The sequence below is a fragment of the Ochotona princeps genome, chromosome 20 (assembly GCF_030435755.1).
Source record: "Ochotona princeps isolate mOchPri1 chromosome 20, mOchPri1.hap1, whole genome shotgun sequence".
NCBI lineage: Eukaryota > Metazoa > Chordata > Mammalia > Lagomorpha > Ochotonidae > Ochotona > Ochotona princeps.
In genome coordinates this window covers 25332346-25351889 of record NC_080851.1, presented here as the reverse complement: position 1 = coordinate 25351889, position 19544 = coordinate 25332346, and the positions used below count along the sequence as shown (strand labels likewise).

Below are 19544 nucleotides of genomic sequence, written 5' to 3'. Positions count from 1 at the left end.
CCCCAGTACCTGCCAATTACTACCTCAGTTTTGTCACCTATGAAATAAGAATAATGACACCTACCGTACCTTCCTCATAGGAGAGACTTTAGAATGCACATGGAAGATGGGATTAAATTTATTTTAGTGGAAAAAATTTTTTTGAAATTCATCTACAGTCAATAATCTGATTTTTCCATGAAGTATTTGAAAACCTGTCCTATGAATGGCTTTTAATTTTTTTAATATTTACTTATTTTTATTGTAAAGGTAGACTTACAGAGAGGAGGAAAGACAGAGAGAGATCTTCCATCCGCTAGTTTACTCCACAAGTGACCGCAACAGCTAAAGTTGATCTGATCTGAAGCCAGGAGCCAGGAGCTTCTTTTAGGTCTCCCACATGGGTGCAGGGTACCAGAACTTTGGACCATCCTCGACTGCTTTCCCACGCCACAAGCAGGAAGCTAGATGAGAAGTGTAGCATCTGGGACATAAACAGGTACCTGCATGGGATTCCAGCACACACAAGGTGAGGATTTAGCCACTAGGCCATCACACCAGGTCCATGACTTTTAAATTTTTACCCCAAAATAAACTTACCTTTAATTCCATTTTCCACCAACTTTTTACAGTACACTCATAAAATGCATTCTGTATAATACATGATGTTATTTTATTCTAAATCCTAACCTGGCCGTTGCTTTTAGGGCCCATGAGTCTGATGGTGACCTGATGCAAGGTACCCCAGCTTGCAGTGTGTTGAGACATAATCTCAAAAACTTCTCAGCTTGATCCAAAGAAAACTCCCAAGGTCACAGCCCCTGGATCTGCTAAGACCAGGTAGTGACAACGAGAAGCCTCTGACCTCAGAATAAAACTGTGGGCATTCACTCATTCATTTCTTTAGAAAGGATAGCCAGCCCCGTCTTGGTGTCCATTTGTGTCTGTGACATGGGGTTTTTATTATGACGAACAGCACACACAAAGGACATGAAGCTAGCTGGCTATCAGGCCCTAGATCATACTTTTAAAGCCACACTAATAGGTGTGTATTTACACAGTCTCAAGGTGACAGCTGCAAAGTGGTGGAAGGTGAGGCCAGAAAGGTGGCAGGGCTCAGACACATAGACCCCTCCCTGTACGTACCATGGTGTAGATTTTTGTCTTTACCTAAGAGGAGGCTTTAGGTGGCTTCATGGTGGACAGGTGTATACTGAACATGAACTGGAAGTGGGCTGGATCATGTTTTGTGCTTGAAAAGAGATGGATTCCTTTGAGGAGGGGTGTTTTTGTTCAGTAGCCTTGGCCACCTTCATACTTGCATCTTTCCAACTGAAATACGTGAGATGAGTGTCTTGCGGTACTATTCCAAGAGCTTGTTACAAAATTCCCTAGAGATGTTTTTAAAGGCTGGATCCTCTACCTAAACATGTTGGACCCTCTATCCAGAAATGGTTTTCTTGGTCTATCTGTCCATTTTCTGTTACTACACCAAATACCAAAAGGCAGAATCCATATAAAGAAAAACAAGGACAGGGGTGTAATTAGCCTGCAGTTTTGGAGGCTGGAAGTCTTGACAGCATAACACCAGTTCTGGGGGTGGCATCAGAAGAGCAGGAGCCCATTGGTGATCACACAGCAAGGAAGGCAGGATGTCGGACGCCTTAGATCTGCTCCTAGGCCTTGTTGAGGAAGAGGTCCGCCATGAGGGGCAATCATCGTACTTCTTAGACTCTTCACCTGTAAAATAAAAACATGGGATTAGATAAGCTCAGGGTTTTCATCGTATGATAAGAATTTATGACCTGAGCACAGTAGATCCAGTAAGTTTTTGTAATGCACTTTTAAAACCACTTTTACCTGATGGAACTAGAATATAATCACATTAAGACACTCAAAAACTATAGAAAAGAATGAATTTCTCCACCCAGAGTTAGCTGTTGCTTTTCTCCAACTATTTAGAATGTTGGACTTATCTTGATGAGTTTTCTTTGGATATTTCCTGTGTGTGTCTTCCTACAAAATCATCCTGTATGCAGTGAGGAACTTACTTCCTCCTAATAGTGCATCAGACAGAAATTCTCTTATTATTCAATGACATGTTAACCGATTTGTTAATATCTCCTTAAAATTCCATTTGATTTATGCAGTTATTCACTTCATTGCCTTCTGGTCTTGAATGTTGAATGTTTTCCTCATTTTTGGTGTGATTTTTTTTTGGTTAATATCTTTCTATTATCTCCGTAAGTTTTGACAGAACATCTTCTAAGATTCCTTGAAAGGCAGTCCCTGGGTCAGTGCTCATGAACTTCAAAGCTTCTCATCCATCACCAGCATCTTTTCCAGACCCAACTCAGCTCCTGCCAACACCAGCAGGATGTAGAAGTCTGCCCACAGCACCCTTGGCAGCATCAGTTATATTGATTTTCATGTAGTGAGGCCACAGTTACCCACAGTGGCAGACTGATATTTGTAGTCAGGGCACAGCTTGGGTCATTGATGCCTAAGGAAGACCCAGAGTTGAGAGACTCAAGTACAAAGGAACTGGGACTGGCATTGTGGGGGAGATTGTCCAGGGACCCATGATGACCTTTTCTATAGGCCATCCTTAAAATGTGGCACAACAGTTTATTTGGCACGGATGGGAGAGCCATGGCTTAATGTAAGTCACTCTGTAGAAATCAGTGCTAACCAAGCCAAGGTCTGTGGTCCTTAAAGGCAGTGGTGGTGGGGTGGAATGGGGGATGGCTGCCTGAAACTTGGTGGTGAAGAAACTAATGAATGAGGTCCATTATGAGTTTTGGATGTTGACTGGGGCTGGCACTTCTCCTTCTCCTTTTCCTGGACACTGGGCACGTACCCACCCCCACCCCGAAGGCTTTGTCTTTCAAATCTACCTGCTCCTTGGTCCCTCCTTGTTATCTGACAACCTCTTATCACCTTCATGTTTTCTCATTCCTTCCTGGATCCAGGATGGTAGAGAAAAAGAAAAGTAAGAAGCCTTAGGAAATAGAATCCCAACCCTTATTTATATAAAAGCATAGGGAGTGGTGAGCTTATTTCGCCATGTGGTCAGAGCCTCATCTTCCAGGTGTGCCACAGGGCCCAGGGAGGAAAAGTCTCTGCTGAGAACCAGTCTGGAGACCATCAGCCCTGCTAGCTGTTAACAGGCTAACAGCTGGGAAGAGAGCGATTCCAGCTTTTTACACATTGTTCCCACTAGAGACACTTTAAACAATGTTACACAAATGTTCTAACATAACCTGGACATGCGTGTCCTGAGTAGCATCATGTACAGTGGCCAAAAGGTGGCAACAACCCAAAAGTCCACCAGATGATGGGAATGTCAACAGAATGTGCTGTGTCCCTATAAATAGATTATTATACACCCATAAAAAAAGAAAGTATTGACACAAGCTGCAATAGCCAAGAACCCTGAAAACATCATGCTAAACAAAAGAAGCTTGACACCACAGCCTATGTAGTCATTCCCTCTGAATATGAATATTCAGAACTTGCAAATTCATGAAGGCAGAAACCAGACTGGGGGTTGCCGTGCGCTAGGGGACGAATAGAGCTAGGGAGTGGCTGCTGAAGGGCACAGAGTTTCCTCTTGAGATAAGGAAATGTTCTGGGACCAGAGAATAGTGGTAGTTTTGGAATGCCGGTGAACTATGCAAAATAATGTGCTACATTTTATGTTATCTATATTTTAGCACAATAAAAAAAAATAAGACTTGTTCTAGGGGACTGGAAAGTGTATAGATCTAGTTGGTTGTACCTTTGTTCTACCACTTACTGGCTAACTGACCTTGGTCTGTAGCCGGTTCATATTTTGCCATCTATAAATTGAGAATAATTATAATAGTACCTACTTCCCAGAGTTAAAAATCTCAAAGGAGTCAAAATATGCCAAGTGCTTGCCACAATTTCTGGCCTTGGAGTAAGTATGCTGTCAAAATTTGTTATCGGCTTAACCAAGGTTTTCCAAACCAGAAGAAATGGATGTTTGACAACATCTGGAAATATTTTTATCACTATTATAATGTGTTTCCTGGCATCCAGTGGGCAGAGGGAAAAAGTGGCCAGAAAAGATCAAGAAATGCACATGGCAGATCCTGCATCTACAGATGCCAGGAGTCCCCTGAGAGTCCTTGGTTTAAATAAAACCAGTAGGCAAATAGACACTATCTCATGAATTTGTAAATGAAGAAGTATGGGTTGGGAAGGAATTTGAGTTCGAACGAGAGTGCCAGCCACAGTATTGAATGCCCACTGTGCTCTCCATGCACAGTGGATCTTATGGATGCAAAGGAAATCAGAGCTCATCCGTGGAGCCCAGATGAAGAGGGGCTCTATGGGGCTGAATGATGCAGGAGGGAAGTTCTTGCAAGAGGCTGGGTTGTTTTCTTCTACTAAGAGGGTGATCTGAGGTCACCACATCATTCACAATAATGCTCACTCCAGGACTGGCAATGACAGTGCTGTGTGAAGTCTCATCTAGGCAACAGTGTATGGTCCCTGCCCGTGTCTGAATGTGTCTTGTGTCTGGGTCAGTTCTACTGAGTGAATATAGGAAAAAGAACTCAGTGTCACAAATGGAGATAACAAGTACATGTTACGAGTAAAGGCACAGACACAAGAGAAAATATGAAATGGCTTTGTATTCAACCACCTGTGCCCGCAAAAGCGGGGGAGAACCTTTGACTTACTCTTCATTTAAAGAGTAATTGTATATCAGATTCTAAAATGATGTGTTCATGTATTTTGCCTTGTCCAGATCCAAAAATTGTTTCCCCAGGAAATGACTGATTGTCAAAAGGTCTCTCTTGATTTGCTAGCAGTGAAGACTTGGATAAGAACTGTTATTCCCACTCAAGCCTCCTTCCCGTCAGTTCATCTTCAGGCTCCAGGTGGGAAGCCTTGCAGAGGGCTGCCACGCCTCCAACATTGCCTGTGGCTAACATTGTTCCTCAGGATTGGACAGCAGTTCAAAAAAGCTCCACATCTTTGGGAACTACAGCCTGGGAATGGGTGACCATAGGGTGGAGCAGGGGACCCCACACCTGCAGGCATCTTGCACACCTTCCTCCATTACTCTGGATCCCTCTGTGTACAGATGCTCTCTAGAAACTTCTGTTTATTCCATGCTAGTTATGGCAAGGAATCTTACCAGAGCTTCCTAGGAAGAAACAAAAGTGAATCAGGCAAAGAGCATGTCACAAGGAATTCTCGGAATGACAGGAGTGCATGACCTATGAGAAATCACTTCCCTACAAGGCAGAAAGTGTGCCCTGGGGCACACTCCAAGCTCTGGGGCTTCAGAGGGGTGTGTTTGCTGGCAGTAGGGAGTTAGGGAAAGGTCTTCCTGGAAGATAACAGTTGAGCTAGAGATGTAAGTGTAGGTTAATAGGTAGACACATGGGGCCCGGCGGCGTGGCCTAGTGGCTAAAGTCCTCACCTTGAAAGCCCCGGGATCCCATATGGGCGCCGGTTCTAATCCCGGCAGCTCCACTTCCCATCCAGCTCCCTGCTTGTGGCCTGGGAGAGCAGTTGAGGACGGCCCAATGCATTGGGACCCTGCACCCGGGTGGGAAACCCGGAAGAGGTTCCAGGTTCCCGGTTTTGGATCGGCGCGCATCGGCCCGTTGTGGCTCACTTGGGGAGTGAATCATCGGACGGAAGATCTTCCTCTCTGTCTCTCCTCCTCTGTGTATATCTGGCTATAATAAAATGAATAAATCTTTTAAAAAAAAAAACCAGGTAGACACATGGAGATGATGTTGGAATGTTCTCAAGGGCAGACAGAGCGAGCCACTGAGGTAGGATGTGGAGGATATTGGAGGAGAGGGATGCAGGATGGTGGGGAGGAGTGGAGGAAATGAGCTAGAAGTCTGGGAACATGCTTGTGTCAGGGAAGCTTGGAGTGGGAGAGGTGGCTGGATTAGGAAGTGGGTTGTTTTTGGTAAGGGACACTGAGGGACCTGGATTATTACAAGGGAAGAATAATAACGGGATAAAGAATTCAATTCATATGAGGACAATTCAAAAAGTTAATGAAAAGTGGGATGAAGTAAGTGTATATGGTACAGAACCAATTTAAAAGCAGTTTTTTGTCACAGTCTATACTCTTATGAATGATTTGAAGATCCCTTGTATATATAGATCTCAAATTGTTTTTTACACCCAGGTAGACTTTCCTTTTAATTCAATTTCCATGAGGTTTGTGAGGCGTCCTCCTATTTTTGATGAACTATCTGTTGATCACAGTGGCAGAATATAGCAGCACCGAGACTAATAGGGGAGCAGGGTGCTGGCTGCAGGTGCTTGTGATCTAGTCCTGGTTCTGCTGCTTAAACTGGCTGCATGTCCCGGGGCATCTCAGTCTCTTCATCTGTAAGATGGGGGTGAGAATCTCACTGCTAGTCCCATGTGCTGAAGATCGAATGAGTAATTGCCTTGAGCACATTCAGAAACAACATGAGTCAATATGCCCAACAACTCAATGTAAGAAGTGATTATTATGAACCAAGCAGTGATTACTTCTGAACCAAGTTGAAATAATACCAACATGGAGGACTAGGAAAATCACAAGAGTAGCTCTTTTTTACATCTCACAAGGCTGCTTGGAGGGGCTCTACGAAATGTGGGTCGTATTCCAGTAGAGGACAAGGTGGGATACCTTCCCTCTCCATAGTGGCCCAGCCATTAATGTTCTTCTTGCTTTTTTGTTCCCAAAGCATTGATAGTAGCTCCTGGCCTTGGCCACGTGAAATTGCACTCCCAAGACATGGAGTTCCATTAATGTCCATTAATGGAGAAACCTGGAACAGAAAACTATAATCCCCTAAGAAACCAGCCATCCACTAAGCTGTCCAGAGGACAAAAGGCATATGGATAGCCTTGGGCACTAACAGATGGTCCACTGAAAATGTGTTATTTACAGGAAAAGTAACCATGAGTTTTGGGGGGTTTAACCAAGGAATATTGTCCTGTCCATGTGGGTTAGCGGTGTGAAAGGGAAAGGGGAAGAGACGCTGGGGAGCAAGGTACCCTGCCTCTTCTTTTGCAACCTGGTCTGTAGAACTCAGAGCCGAAATGCTCAGCTCTTTGTTGCTACCCCGTTCAGTCCACAGACGGTTCCAATTTAACGCATGTGTAAGAATAAAAATTAAGCTTTCAAGTGCTGGGCAGATTTTTGAAAAAGAAATGCAGGGTTTATCCTTTAAGATGAAACAATCATCTGGGTTTAAAGGCTTAACCGACTGGAGTTCAGCCCAGGGATGGGGTTCAGAATCCCAGAATAATTGGATGCAGCTTCAGACTTCGAACACAAGAGCCAGTCACTCTGTGTGTGTGTGTGTGTGTGTGTGTGAGATATTAAGTAGAGAGGCAGTAAGCTCTCCTATGCCTCATGCTGGAACAGGACAAATAAAGCTGCCACTCCTGCTCCCTGGAGTGCTCAGTAGCCAACTGGGTCCGCTCCTGGGGGTTGCTGTGCACATGAATGTGTGCTATTGTTTCCAGCACAAATCAGGCCCAGCCTTATTCAAAGCAGAGCCCCCTTCATCGCAGCAGCCGGCCTTCCAGGTCACATGCCCGAGGCCTGTGCAGACAAGACGCAGCTGCCTCAGATCTGCTGCCTGACATTAGCTGCAGTTCAAAAAAACAAAACAAAAAAAAACCCAACCTGACAAGCAGTGAGAGCCCCGGGCTGCTGCAAGGGAAACCAGAGCGGTCTGGGATCCACAGGCATCCACAATGCTCTCCCAGGAAGTGTGGCTGGAGAGCGAGAAAAAGTGTGCTGTGGTCCGGAAGTCCAAGCAGGGCCGGAAGCGCCAAGAGCTGCTAGCCGTGGCCTTGGGGGTGAAGGTGGGCATGAAGGGCAGCTTCCTCTGGCCCCCTCTGAAACTCTTTGCCTGTCCGCAGATCTCCTCCCTGGTCCGAAGGGCTGCCCTCACGCACAGTGACAACCACTTCAACTATGAGAAGACGCACAACTTTAAGGTAAGCACATGTGGGCTTGCTTTCTGCCAGTAAGGGGTGGTTTGCGATGGTCTCTGAAGGGAAAGTCGAAAGGAAGCAGAATGCGTTAGTTCCCACCTTAGGCTGCATGCTTCGCCCCTAAGCAAACCAGACAGCCTGGACAGCCTCATGCTGGACATTTCTGCCTGCCGACACCTCTCTGCTGAGATCTGCTCACCTTCCCACTGCAGTGGAAGAAAACAGAGTGTACCCAATGTGTGGTGTTTGGAGCGGACCAGTACTGTCCCACTCACAGGAGCTGTGAAGAGCTCAACTGTAAAATCCCCCACAAGTAACAACAGATGCCCGCGTCACATCTTGTCTTTTGTTGTCAAGGATGCCCACTCCTTGTGTTTCTGTGTGGACAGCTGTGAAAGCAAATGACAGCAGATCCCACCCAGCAGCTTTTGTTTGTGCTGTGGTGCAGGGTGGAATGGTGCAGGGGCACCCCCCGTAGCCTTGCCAAGCTTGACCCCTGCTCCTCAGACCAAACAAAAAGATACCCAGGGCCTGCTGGCAGTTGAAAAGGAGTTTCCCGTGTGTATTTAAATGCTGGCAAGGCTGCTATCTTCATTTCAGACCCATGCTTGTGGAGACAGTCCGCTGTCAGAAAATCATGGCTTGTTTCCATTACCCTCCTGGCTTTTCCAAGAAGGACTGGAAAGGGGGTGTTTTGGCTGGAAATGCTCTTGTAGGGTGGGGAGACGGAAGTTACAAGTTTAGCAACATGGGCTAACTCTTTGCAAGTCGGAGAGGGTGGAGCTGAAGGGTCCAGAAGAAAAAGAATAAACAGGGGCAGCATAATGCAGATTGTCTTCTTTTGAAACACAAACACACACACAAAACCAACTCTGGTTTCCATTGGATCCAGCACCCAAGATGCTGTTGCAATTAGAGGTGACCAGCAAGGTGCTTTTCTTATGTTACTTTCTGGTCCCTTCCAAAGGACGAACTTGTGTCTCTAAAACACACTCGCCCCTGCGGTCTGGCTCCCTGCTTCTGTTTTTAGAAAGCCATTTAGACCTGCCATTTGCATGCTATAATTGCCCTAGGGAGTGGAAGCACCCAGGCTTACAGCACCAGCACAAGGGTGAACAGTTGCATGGCAGGTTCACTTCTCTGCAAGCCTCGCTCTGTTGTACCCATGACTGGCTAGTGAGAGTTCTCATTTGAAGCACGAATGTCCTTTATGCTTCCTCTCTCTTTTTGGTCATCTGTTGTGATATCAAGAAATGTTTTTGCCTTAAGAAAATGCAGCAGGGGTCCATCTGTCTCTCTCCCCTCCCTTCCTCCCTCCCTGTCTCTTCCTGTCTGTTGTGTCCTGTAGAGGCATTGCCTTGCGGGAAAGAGCACTTCTTCTCAGGCTTAAGATTATTGTGCTTGAGAGTTCCAGTTGGCATGAGGCCCTGGCACCGTGGGTTAACAGGAAGCAGCTTTTCCCTGTACCAGGGTACTTCAGAAAGATCATGGAAACTGAACTTCCAAGATTGGCGATTTTGGTGCAAAATGTTTTGAAACCGACATCTACATTTTTTCCATGATGTCTGTGTCCCACAAACTTTTTACTGACTTCTTGTGTAGACGACTCCTGGGCTTGTATTAAAAGCGCTTGAGCGGGTTTTATGCAGTAACACTTTCAAGACTAATTTCAGTCTCCATCATCTTAGATGTCTGAGTGGGAAATGAAACCTCAGACATTTGCAAAGAAGCAAACAAAAAGCTAGTTAAATCTTTTTTTTTTCCAAAAAAGTTTTTTTCTTCTGTGAAAGTATTGCTAACATGACATGCTAAATATTTATCCAGCTTTTAAATATTTCTGTGAAAACTTAGTATCTGATGTGATCGCTTCAATCTTAATGGCTATTTGGAGGAGGAAAAGCTGAAAATAGATAAGCTGTTTGTGAAGAATGCTTAGACCTGGCATGACCCTTCCTCTCTCCTGTTTTAAATAGATGCCTTTGACACAGAGCAAACCCTGGAGTGGCTGTGACAGTGGCTTGTGGCTTTCAATGGTACGGTTGGTGCCACTGACCCTAGGAATGAGTGGCTGGGCTGGGGCAGATGTTCTGTCTGCCATTCCTTGCCCCTTGCATCCTCTCCTCACTGCCAATGGGAGCACTACACGTCGGTGGAGAAACATTCGTGAAGGCAGCAGTCTGTACTGTAATTAGAGCAGTGAGTTTTTAGTAACAAGCCACTGTACTAACTGAGGAAAGCCGGCTCTAACCCAGGGCCCCTGCCAGCTGCTTGGCATTTGGTTTCATACCTTATTTCGATGTGGGCTTTGTAAAGTTCATGTGGCCTTCTCATGGGCCTTATTCTGAATCCTTCTTGATTTGTAATCAGGGTTGTTATTCGAGGGTATTATGTGCACGGCATTGAGTAAATGCTCCATAAAAAGAACGTGTGATCACATTTTCTTTTTTAAGATTGGCTTATTTGCAAGGCAGAGTCATAGGGAAAAAGAAAGGAGGAGGCAGAGAGAGAGAAAGAGAGAGAGAGAGAGATTTGAAACACTGATTCCCTTCCTCACTTGGCTGCAACAACCAGGTTAAAACCAAGACAAAGGAACTCCAGCCAAGTCATCCATGTGGGTGGTGGAGACCCTAGCCCTTGGATCATGTTCCACTGCTTTCCCAAGTACTTTGACAGGGGGTTGGCTCAGTAGCACAGCAGCTTAACCTGGTATGCCACACTGCCTTGCATATACACATTTTCATGCCTATCGGGAAATAGGCCTTGCTAGGCCCTGTCTGTGCTGTGGCCTGGGGACCTCCCATCTGAGATTTGAATCAAACGGTGGAACTGGCTACTTCATCCCTTAGCATGATTTTCTGCCTTAGGCAGGACTGTTTCACCAGGTTGGAGGGGAGAAACAAAAAGACCCACATTTGTGCTTCCCAAGAACTTGGTCCAGAGGAACGGAAGCTTCCAGCACTGCAGCACGGGGGATGTGTGCACCCTTCTGCCAGTCCCCAGTCACGGCTCCTGAGAGTGTTCGTGGTGCTTGTTTCCCAAGTACAGCCTGTTCAGGGAAAACCAACATGCAGCTCTAGGAACTGAAGCTTCGGGAAGCACATCACCCGTCACAGTGCATTTCATGCAGTGTCTATATGTTTTTCAGCACCGTAGGCTGATGCAAGATCTTCTTGTTTAAAGCCTGTGTGTGTTTTCTGGGGTTGCCTCTACCTAGTAGGTTCTCATAGATACGTGTTCAAAGAATGGTGACACCGACTCCTGTCTAAAATGGGAACCATTTACCTAGACAGAGACCAGCCTGATAATTATTTCTCGGACACCTGTGACCATTTAGTTGCCTGGAAGAACTGGCTCCTGTGAATGGAATGGCTGTCTTTTAAATGATCCACCCTGATAGTACCTTTAATTCTAGACATTAAACAATCTCCTTCCTTCCTTCCTTCCTTCCTTCCTTCCTTCCTTCCTTCCTTCCTTCCTTCCTTCACACAGCACAGGGATGAGACAGCTTAACACTGTACCTGACCACAGCAGCAGCTTAGGTCTCTTGGCCTCAGCTTCTTCGTGTTTATAACAGGAGTGTTGTGAGGTATAAATCATACATACAAGTCGCTTCCCACATCTCTAGCATCTAGGAACCAGCCATTTGATATTCACTTCTGTGGTTGATTTTATTCCTCATCTTGCTTATACTTGCCACCTTTCTTCATTTCATGTTCAGCCTTCTTGCTGTTTTTATTTTGTGCCTTGATTTCTTCATGCCTTTTTCCCCCCTGCTAGCTCTTTTTTCCTTTCTTATTCACTAGATGTGATAGAAAGACTTCATACACTTTTCCTTAAGTTTTTAGAAAGGAGTTGGTGAGTTTCCTAGCACTATCAGGACAAATGGTCACAAAATTGGGGACTCAACACTAGTTTTGGGGAGCCAGAAATCCATATTCAAGGTGTCAGGAGTCTAGGTTCCCTCTGGACACTGTGAGAGAGGTATTGGAGCACGTGTCCTTCTGGGTCCTAATGGCCGCTGGCCGTCCTTAGGGTCTTTGGCTCGTGGACTCATCACTCTCTGCTCTGCCTTGGTCTCCCTGGCACTGTCTTCTCTGAGTCCCTGTCTTTTTCCAGAATCATTGGTCACTGGATTTATGACCCACCCTAATCTAAAATGATCACATCTTAATTGCTTGTTCAAGGATCTTGTTTCCCAATAAAATCCCTTACACAATACCAAGAGTTAGAACTTGATCACACCTTTGAGGGACATTATGCATCCCATAAAGAAGACTTTAATGTTTTCAGGAACCTTTTATGAGAAGGGTCCCCAGCCTCATCCCCAAATAGCATATCACTGTGGCCATGAGTTTAAGCTTTCCATTTCCATAGTTTTTATGTCTGCAAAATCTGCTGGAATCTGAGTCTAAGTATCAATGCCTTGATTAGCACCACTGCTAATCTCCATGGCTCCTGACTTAATCTCGCTACAGAAAAGGTTTTATTGATTTTTTTCTTAGTCAGTGTTTCATTGCTCTGATAGAAAGTGATGGAATGCAGTCATTCTTATCTTCATTTTTGACACATGAGCAGAGTATGGTGAAGGCCCCAAAAGTTGGTTAAAGATAGCTGGTGATCTTCCACTCTTCAGAGCAAATCAGTTGTGTCTGTGCTTGGCAGCTTTGTACGTAGAGCAGATATTTCATCATCGGATTGATAACATAGGCTTTACATTAGTGTATAGGGCAAGGCAAGATTGGATGTATCACTGGGGGAGGGAAGAGAGTGAAAAAATGAAAATAAGGGCTCCCTTGTTAAAGAATTATTAAGGATTGCTGAATAGACACAGTAGAACATGAAACCAGACTCAAGACCCTCCTAACAGAGGAATCTGTATGTTTACCTGTGTATGTCTGTGTGGACAGCTCCAGGGTCATGTGTAACGAGTGCCCCTGTTAGACATGAGTGACTTTGTGCCCTGCTTTCCCTTGTGTGTCCCATCACATGCATTCTGTGGCATGTTCCTTCAAACATGCCTATTTATCTTGCCTGAGGGCCAGAGACATGTTCCCAAGGCTATAGAAGGTCCTCCTTCCACTGCTGCTTCTAATGAGCTTGTCTAGAATATGCCTGTGCCCTGTCTCCTCTCTGTCTTCGTTTATGACATCTGTTTTTGTCATTGTTGTGTTTTTGTGTGGGGGCGACGAGGCAGGGGTGGTACTTTTGCATTCTCTCCACTCTGGTGATTGTCTGCTTCCTGTGTGAAGCCTGTTTTCCTCATTCTCCCTGACATCAAATGTCATGTGTGCCCATGGTTCCCTCTCATATTCTTGCCCGCCTTGCCATTGCCTGTTCCCCTGTCCTGTCCATTCTGATTCCCCTGGGTGCTCCTCTGAAGTGCACATGGAAGGTGTTGCACCTGCACTTTGGCCCAAACAGAAATGGAACTCAGAAATAGTCATTGGCTTATGGACTTTGTGTTCTTTAATCATCACAAAGGACTACTCAGGCAGAAATGTGTCTGAGACAAACAACTCTGAGTAAAGGCAAAATGCATCACCTTGAATATGAATTGAAAGAGTCCAAAATGGGAACTCTCATACAGTATTGATGAGAATACAGATTGGTAAACATCATGGAAAGTCCTCCAAAAACCAAGAATAAATCTACCATATGACCCCCACTATCCTACTTGTGGGTTTGTATCCAGAGGCGTGAATCAGCATATCAAAGAGATATCTGTACTCAGTGTTCACTGTTGAGTTCAGCACTGTTCACAGGGCAAGGATATGGAAACAACCTAGGTGTCCGTTGATGGTTGGGTAGGTAAGAAAGTGATTTACATACACTGTGGAATACCATTAGTCGTCAAAAAAATGAATGAGATCCAATCACTTGTAGCAAAATGGGTGGGACCAGAGGAGATTATGTTAGGCAAAATATACCAAATATTGCATGTTCTCATTCCTGTGTAGAAATCAAAAAAGATTGGTCTCAAGAGGAGACTAGAATGGAGTTGAGTAGAGACTGGGAAGGAGGGGTGGGGTGAGAGAGTTTGGATAGTGGGTACATGAACACAGAGAGGAGGAATACATTCTAGTGTCCTGCAGCGCAGCAGGCCAGCTGTACTCTACAGCAGGCTTTTTATGTTGTGATAACCTACAAGGAGTTCAAAGGCCACAAACAGAAGAAAAGAAGTGATCCGCAGGTGGAAATGCAAATCTGCCAATACAGTGGTTACACGTTGTATGTATATATTGAATTTTTGCCTGGCACCCATAACTAGCGTAACTAGATTGTGTCAATTAAAAACTGGAAAATGAAGCAGCACTCAGAGCAAGGTTGTGTGCCACTTTGGAGCCTGGGTTATCCCTCAGCAGATCTGGGAAGCAAGTAAGGTTCATCTCTGGCAAACGTCAACCCCTGCCTCCTGTCCTGTCCTCTTTTTCCATTTCCCTGTCCCATGAGACCTGCCCACCATCCTCCCGAAGTCTCAGCTTCTTCTCTCCCATGTTCCTGGAGGTGGTGCCTTCTGCTGATATCCCTACATGTTAGGGCTCACTTAAATGGTTTCGATTCCTGGTGAACCAACCTGGAAGGCGCTTGGGACTCTGCAATACACGCAGCTTAGCTTCACTGTCGCTCCAGAGACAATATGCTGCATGTCAGAAGAGCTTCCTTGTGAAAGGGACTGCTGAAAAGATCAAATGGTCCTGTTTCCATTTTTTTATGATCTCTTCATTTATTTGAAAGGCAAAGAGGCAAAGTCAGAGAGAGATCTTGCATCTGCTGGCTCACTTTCCAAATGTCTGCAATAGTTGGGAGCCTGGAACTCATTCTTAGTCTCCCAAGTGGGTGGCAGGGACCCAAATAGTTGAGCTGCCACCTGCTGCCTCCCAGGGTGCACATTAGCAGGAAGTGGGATTGAAAGTGGAAAAGCTAGGATTTGAACCAAGCATTCTAGTGTTGGAATGCTGGTATTCCAAGTAGCTTTGAACCACAATGCCAAATGTCAGTGCCCGATAATCCTGCATTTAGTGAGTCCTTTTAAGACATAACAGCATGAAGGGAAACGAGCCAATCTCAAAAGGCTAGATATCACATGTTTGCCTTTAAGGTGAAATGTTTAAGGTGAAATGATGTCAATCTGAAAAATAGTGCCTGTAAATTGTAATATTATCTCAACCTCAAACAGCCTATATCACATGCAATAAGATATTATGATGTAACCAATGAACCAACGATCAGTGTGAGTCAGACTGCTTACGATCTACATAAAAGAATTGTAAATCCTATTATACTTTTAAGATGCTATGCTACTTGGACATGGGGCCGGAGAGCAGAAAAGTCTTCCATCTCCTTAGAATGTGAGAGGAAGACATGAAGTATAACCTACCAGGAACATAACAGATAATTCATAAACAAGACTCGAAGCAGCATTAGACAACAAGGAAAGCTTAGAAACAAGCAGGAAACGGTCAGCATGGATTCACATATACCTTACTAGGTAGGACACAAAGATTAGTTACTACTCACTAAGGTATTGAAGATTTCTCTGCACACCCCTCCTAAAACTGTTCTGCACCTAAACTGTTGACTTATGCCTTGTTAGAGTTAAAAGTCAGTTTAGACTATCCTAAAAACTGCCAAGTTCAGCAAAATTATGCTTCAACACTATAAACTGCTAAATACTAAAATGAAAGTAGTACCTAAAATGAAATAGACACGAGACAGCTGAATGGTGCCTTATAGCCATTTTAAGGTATATAGCAGCCGGTCCTGTATATAAACTAAAATTGAAATGTCAATGAGCTAATCATAGGTTGTGGTTAAGAACTTGCTTTTTTTTTTTTTTTAACATGCTGGTTACTCAAAACCATGTCAATTCCATAATGTTGCAAATTGCTGTTGATGTTATATTGGGACTCTTAATTGACTGTGATGATATTCTACCAGCTCTAACTTCGGACCAGAAATGGTCTCCCCAAGAAACTGTTCAACCCATCTGGACAATAAGTAGCTGGACTGTATGCTTGGTATACGTTTGCAAGGAAAGAATCTTGATTGAATTTGAACTGTAATACTGCATCAAGGTGGAGGAATCCACCGGGGGGGGGGGCGTGTGGAGGGGTGGGGGGATTCCTAGAGCCTATGAAACTGTCACATAATGCAAAATAATTAATAAAAAATTAAGGAAAACTACATCACGTAAAAAAAAAATGAAAATAGTACCCTATAGCCATTTTAAGGTGTATAGAAGCTGACTGTATATAAACTAAAGTTGAAATGTCAATGAAGTAGTTACAGAAGGTGGTTAAGAACTTGCATTTTTTTTAACATATTGGTTACTCAGTACCATGTCAGTTAATTCCATAATGTTGCAAGTTGTTGATGTTATGTTGGGGTTTTGAATTGATCGGCATGATATTCTGTCAGCTCTACCTTCAGACCAGAGATGGTCTCCCCAAGAAACCATTGAATTTATCTGGACAATAAGATGCTGGGCTCTATGCTTGGTATATGCTCGCAAATAAAGCATCTTGACTGTATTTGAACTGTAATACTGCAACAAGGTGGAGGAATCTACCATGGGGGGAGGGCATGGGGAAGGGTTGGGGGAATCTCAGAGCCTATGAAACTGTGTCACATAATGCAATGTAATTAATTTTAAAAAAGAAGAAGAAAAATAAAGCCATTAGCCACCTGCTGAAAATCCATACTAGGAAATAAAATGTCCTTAAAAAAAGACATAGCAGCATGGTGCTGTTACACTGATGGCACAGGTCTCAGGCAAGTGGAAAGCTAAATTTTGGAGAAGGTCCTCACATAGGTGTCCATCTTCTCTTCCTGACAACACCTGACTTAAGGCTTACTCAGACCTCCCTGGTGTATCTGAATGCATTGAACTTGTCATTGTAAATCTTTTCAGAACATCAGAGCTCCATGGAAGAAAATGGGCTTTGACACAGACCATCCCAGGGATTCCTGGCTTGGGCCACACACCAGAAAAGTGGCTTGGCTGAGCTCCTTCACAAGTGTAAATCATCTACTCCCCGGGCTGACCCATAGCAAGTGCTCAGCTGTGAGTAACCTGTATCGAGGTCCTATGAGTCCAAAGAACACATCATTCAAAGGGCCTGTTGTAAATGACCACTTGCTGGATTCTTGCCTGATTCACTGTGTGCCCAGTGAAATCGGCCTTTGGGGCTCTTGTCTGGAGGACTGGTGTTCTGGTGATCACTGTATGTATTAGTTGGACATTTGTCCAAGTTCTCAGAAAGGGAAACTCTATAGTTGTTTATCTCTTTACTCAGTGGATGAGAGTTGAGGGCTGATTGTACATCAGAGGTTGTGCTAGAATATGAACTCTTTCTCTGCTGAGTGGGTCTCAAACAGGGTGATTTTGTCCCCTTGGAAACATCTGACAATAGCTGAGATGCTTTTTGGTGCTCATATTTGGGGTATGCCAGTGGTGTCCCCTAGAGGCCAGGGATGCTTCCATAAGTCCCACAATGCCCAGGGCAGGCGTCCACAGCCTAGAGTTATGCAGCTTCACAAAGGGAGCCATTGCAGGCTTTGATCAGGGAAGTGTTCAGAGAATGTGGGTGCTGATGTGCTGATGCACTTTACACTAAGAGAGCGCAACGTGTGCTTATGCAGCTTACAGATTCCCAAAAGGTGTTATGCCAATCAGTGTTTTAGAAATTAAAGTCTATGTGAAAGGTACTGAATAGTTGTTCATCAAACAAATCGGGGCTCCATGACCCCCATGGTTAAGAACTCTGACTCTCCTGATCATCAAGGCCCACAGAGGAGACCAGGAGTTTCTGTCACAGATCCAGGGAGTCCCCTGCTCTAACTTACACTTCAGAGTTATTTTATCTGATCCAGGAATCCATACTTCTCGTAGGAGTCCAAGGTCATGCAATCATGGGGAAATACATCAAGTGATGAGAAAAGCCCTCAGTAGGCTTCAGAGATGCAAAGCCTTCGGTGTACTTTCTGAATGACCAAGAGGAAGTCTCCTGCCTTCCAGAGAATGGTAATTGGGAGTGACATTAGCCATCTTTAGGTCTCTGAGTGCATGCCAAGTAGCCAAGGGAGAGAGCCTTTGACCCCCCAGAGTCCTTTAGAAAGCAAAAGAAAAAAATTGCCACTTTTAATGTAAAAAGTACACATGATATAGTAGGGGCAATCTGGTTTTAATCTTCACAGGGGATTGATTCAAGGTGACACTGGGCAGTGTCTGGGTATCTTTGTGGTTTGGCCTCCTGTGAGTGTTCCTGGCATCTCATGAGTAGAAGCCAGGATGCTGCTAAACATCCCGTCATGCACAAGACAGCCCCACCCCCACCACCAAGAATTTTCCAGTCTGAAATATTAATAGGGCCAAGGTTGAGAAACCCTGATGTAGACTGATAAGAAAAAACAAGAATTCTCCACTGCGGCACATCCTAAATAACACTGTTTCATGCTTACAGCTCCCAGGCTGAGCTGATTATACATTTGGACGATGTCTACCCTGACCCCATCAAAACATAGTTGTTACAAAACCCCTGGAGAATACTGTTTTCCAGCGCCAGCAGGTGCGAGACAAATAACATCCTGTGTGTTCCGACAGAGCCAAGTCGGGGGCTGCTGCCGAGGCTTTTCTTGACAACTCCTCTTGCCCTTGTTTTTGCTGTGGTCATTCTTGGGCTATTTGTCAAACATCCCTTATCTCCTATAATATCATCTCTTTTTGTTTGGTGTGGTTTTGGAGTTCCAGGCAGTCCATGCCTAGGATAATAGTCTTGGATCGATCTTCTTCCTGTCTGGGGTATTTTCTTCCTGTCTACAGTATTTTGGTGACTGCCCTCAAGTTTTCAAAATGTTTTTTTTTTTTTTTTCTAAAAAGATCATCTTGAAAGCTAATAAGTTTCAAAGAATGGAAAAAAAAACTGATAAGGGACTTTTAGGATACGGGGTGTTTCGTGGAGAGGAGACATGGTAAATGGACCCCCCCAAATCCAATGGACAGGTAGCCTGCTGTCGGAAGACTGACCTTGTCCATCCCAGAGAAACATGAACTCTGGGTCAGCCATGAAAATAAACAGTGCCCATCCCAGAAAGGAATTAGGCAGTGGGCCTAAGACAATGTTTAACTTTACGTTTCCCCTCTGTTCCCATCTTGTGTTGTTTCCCTAAGTCTGTGGGGATAGGGAAGAGTTATTTGCTGTTCAAAAATGTGCATTTGTGTGGCTGGAGCAATAGGAGTGCTTTTTGGCAAAGGCAATTGGGAGAGATGGAGAGGATTAATAAACTTTTGGTGTGATTTTGGTGCTGCCAGTTATTTTTGAGGTATTAGTACAAAATGTGAGATGTGCTATTAGCCTAATCTGTATTTCCTGAAGCAATCAATAGGCCAGTTTCTATTTTAGTCCATGTTGCCATGACCCCGCTAATTTCTAAACATTGTGTTTTGGTTACTACCCATTTGCCCACCAAAAATGTTTCAGAAAGCACATCATTCGTTTTTTGTTTGTTTGCAGCATGTGTGAATACACACTGTCTTACTAGCCGTGTCCGCCTTTGCTCGC

The 19544-nt window shown here is 44.5% G+C and overlaps 1 protein-coding gene across 1 annotated transcript in view; it reads left to right on the top strand.

Annotated features, from left to right (window-relative positions):
• CHN2 (chimerin 2) overlaps window positions 1-19544 on the top strand; it is a 262947-nt gene that overhangs the window by 220455 nt on the left and 22948 nt on the right. Inside the window, exon 7 of the mRNA XM_058678065.1 lies at window positions 7909-7986. Coding sequence (XP_058534048.1) covers window positions 7909-7986 — 78 coding nt within the window. The remainder of the gene's footprint in view (window positions 1-7908; window positions 7987-19544) is intronic.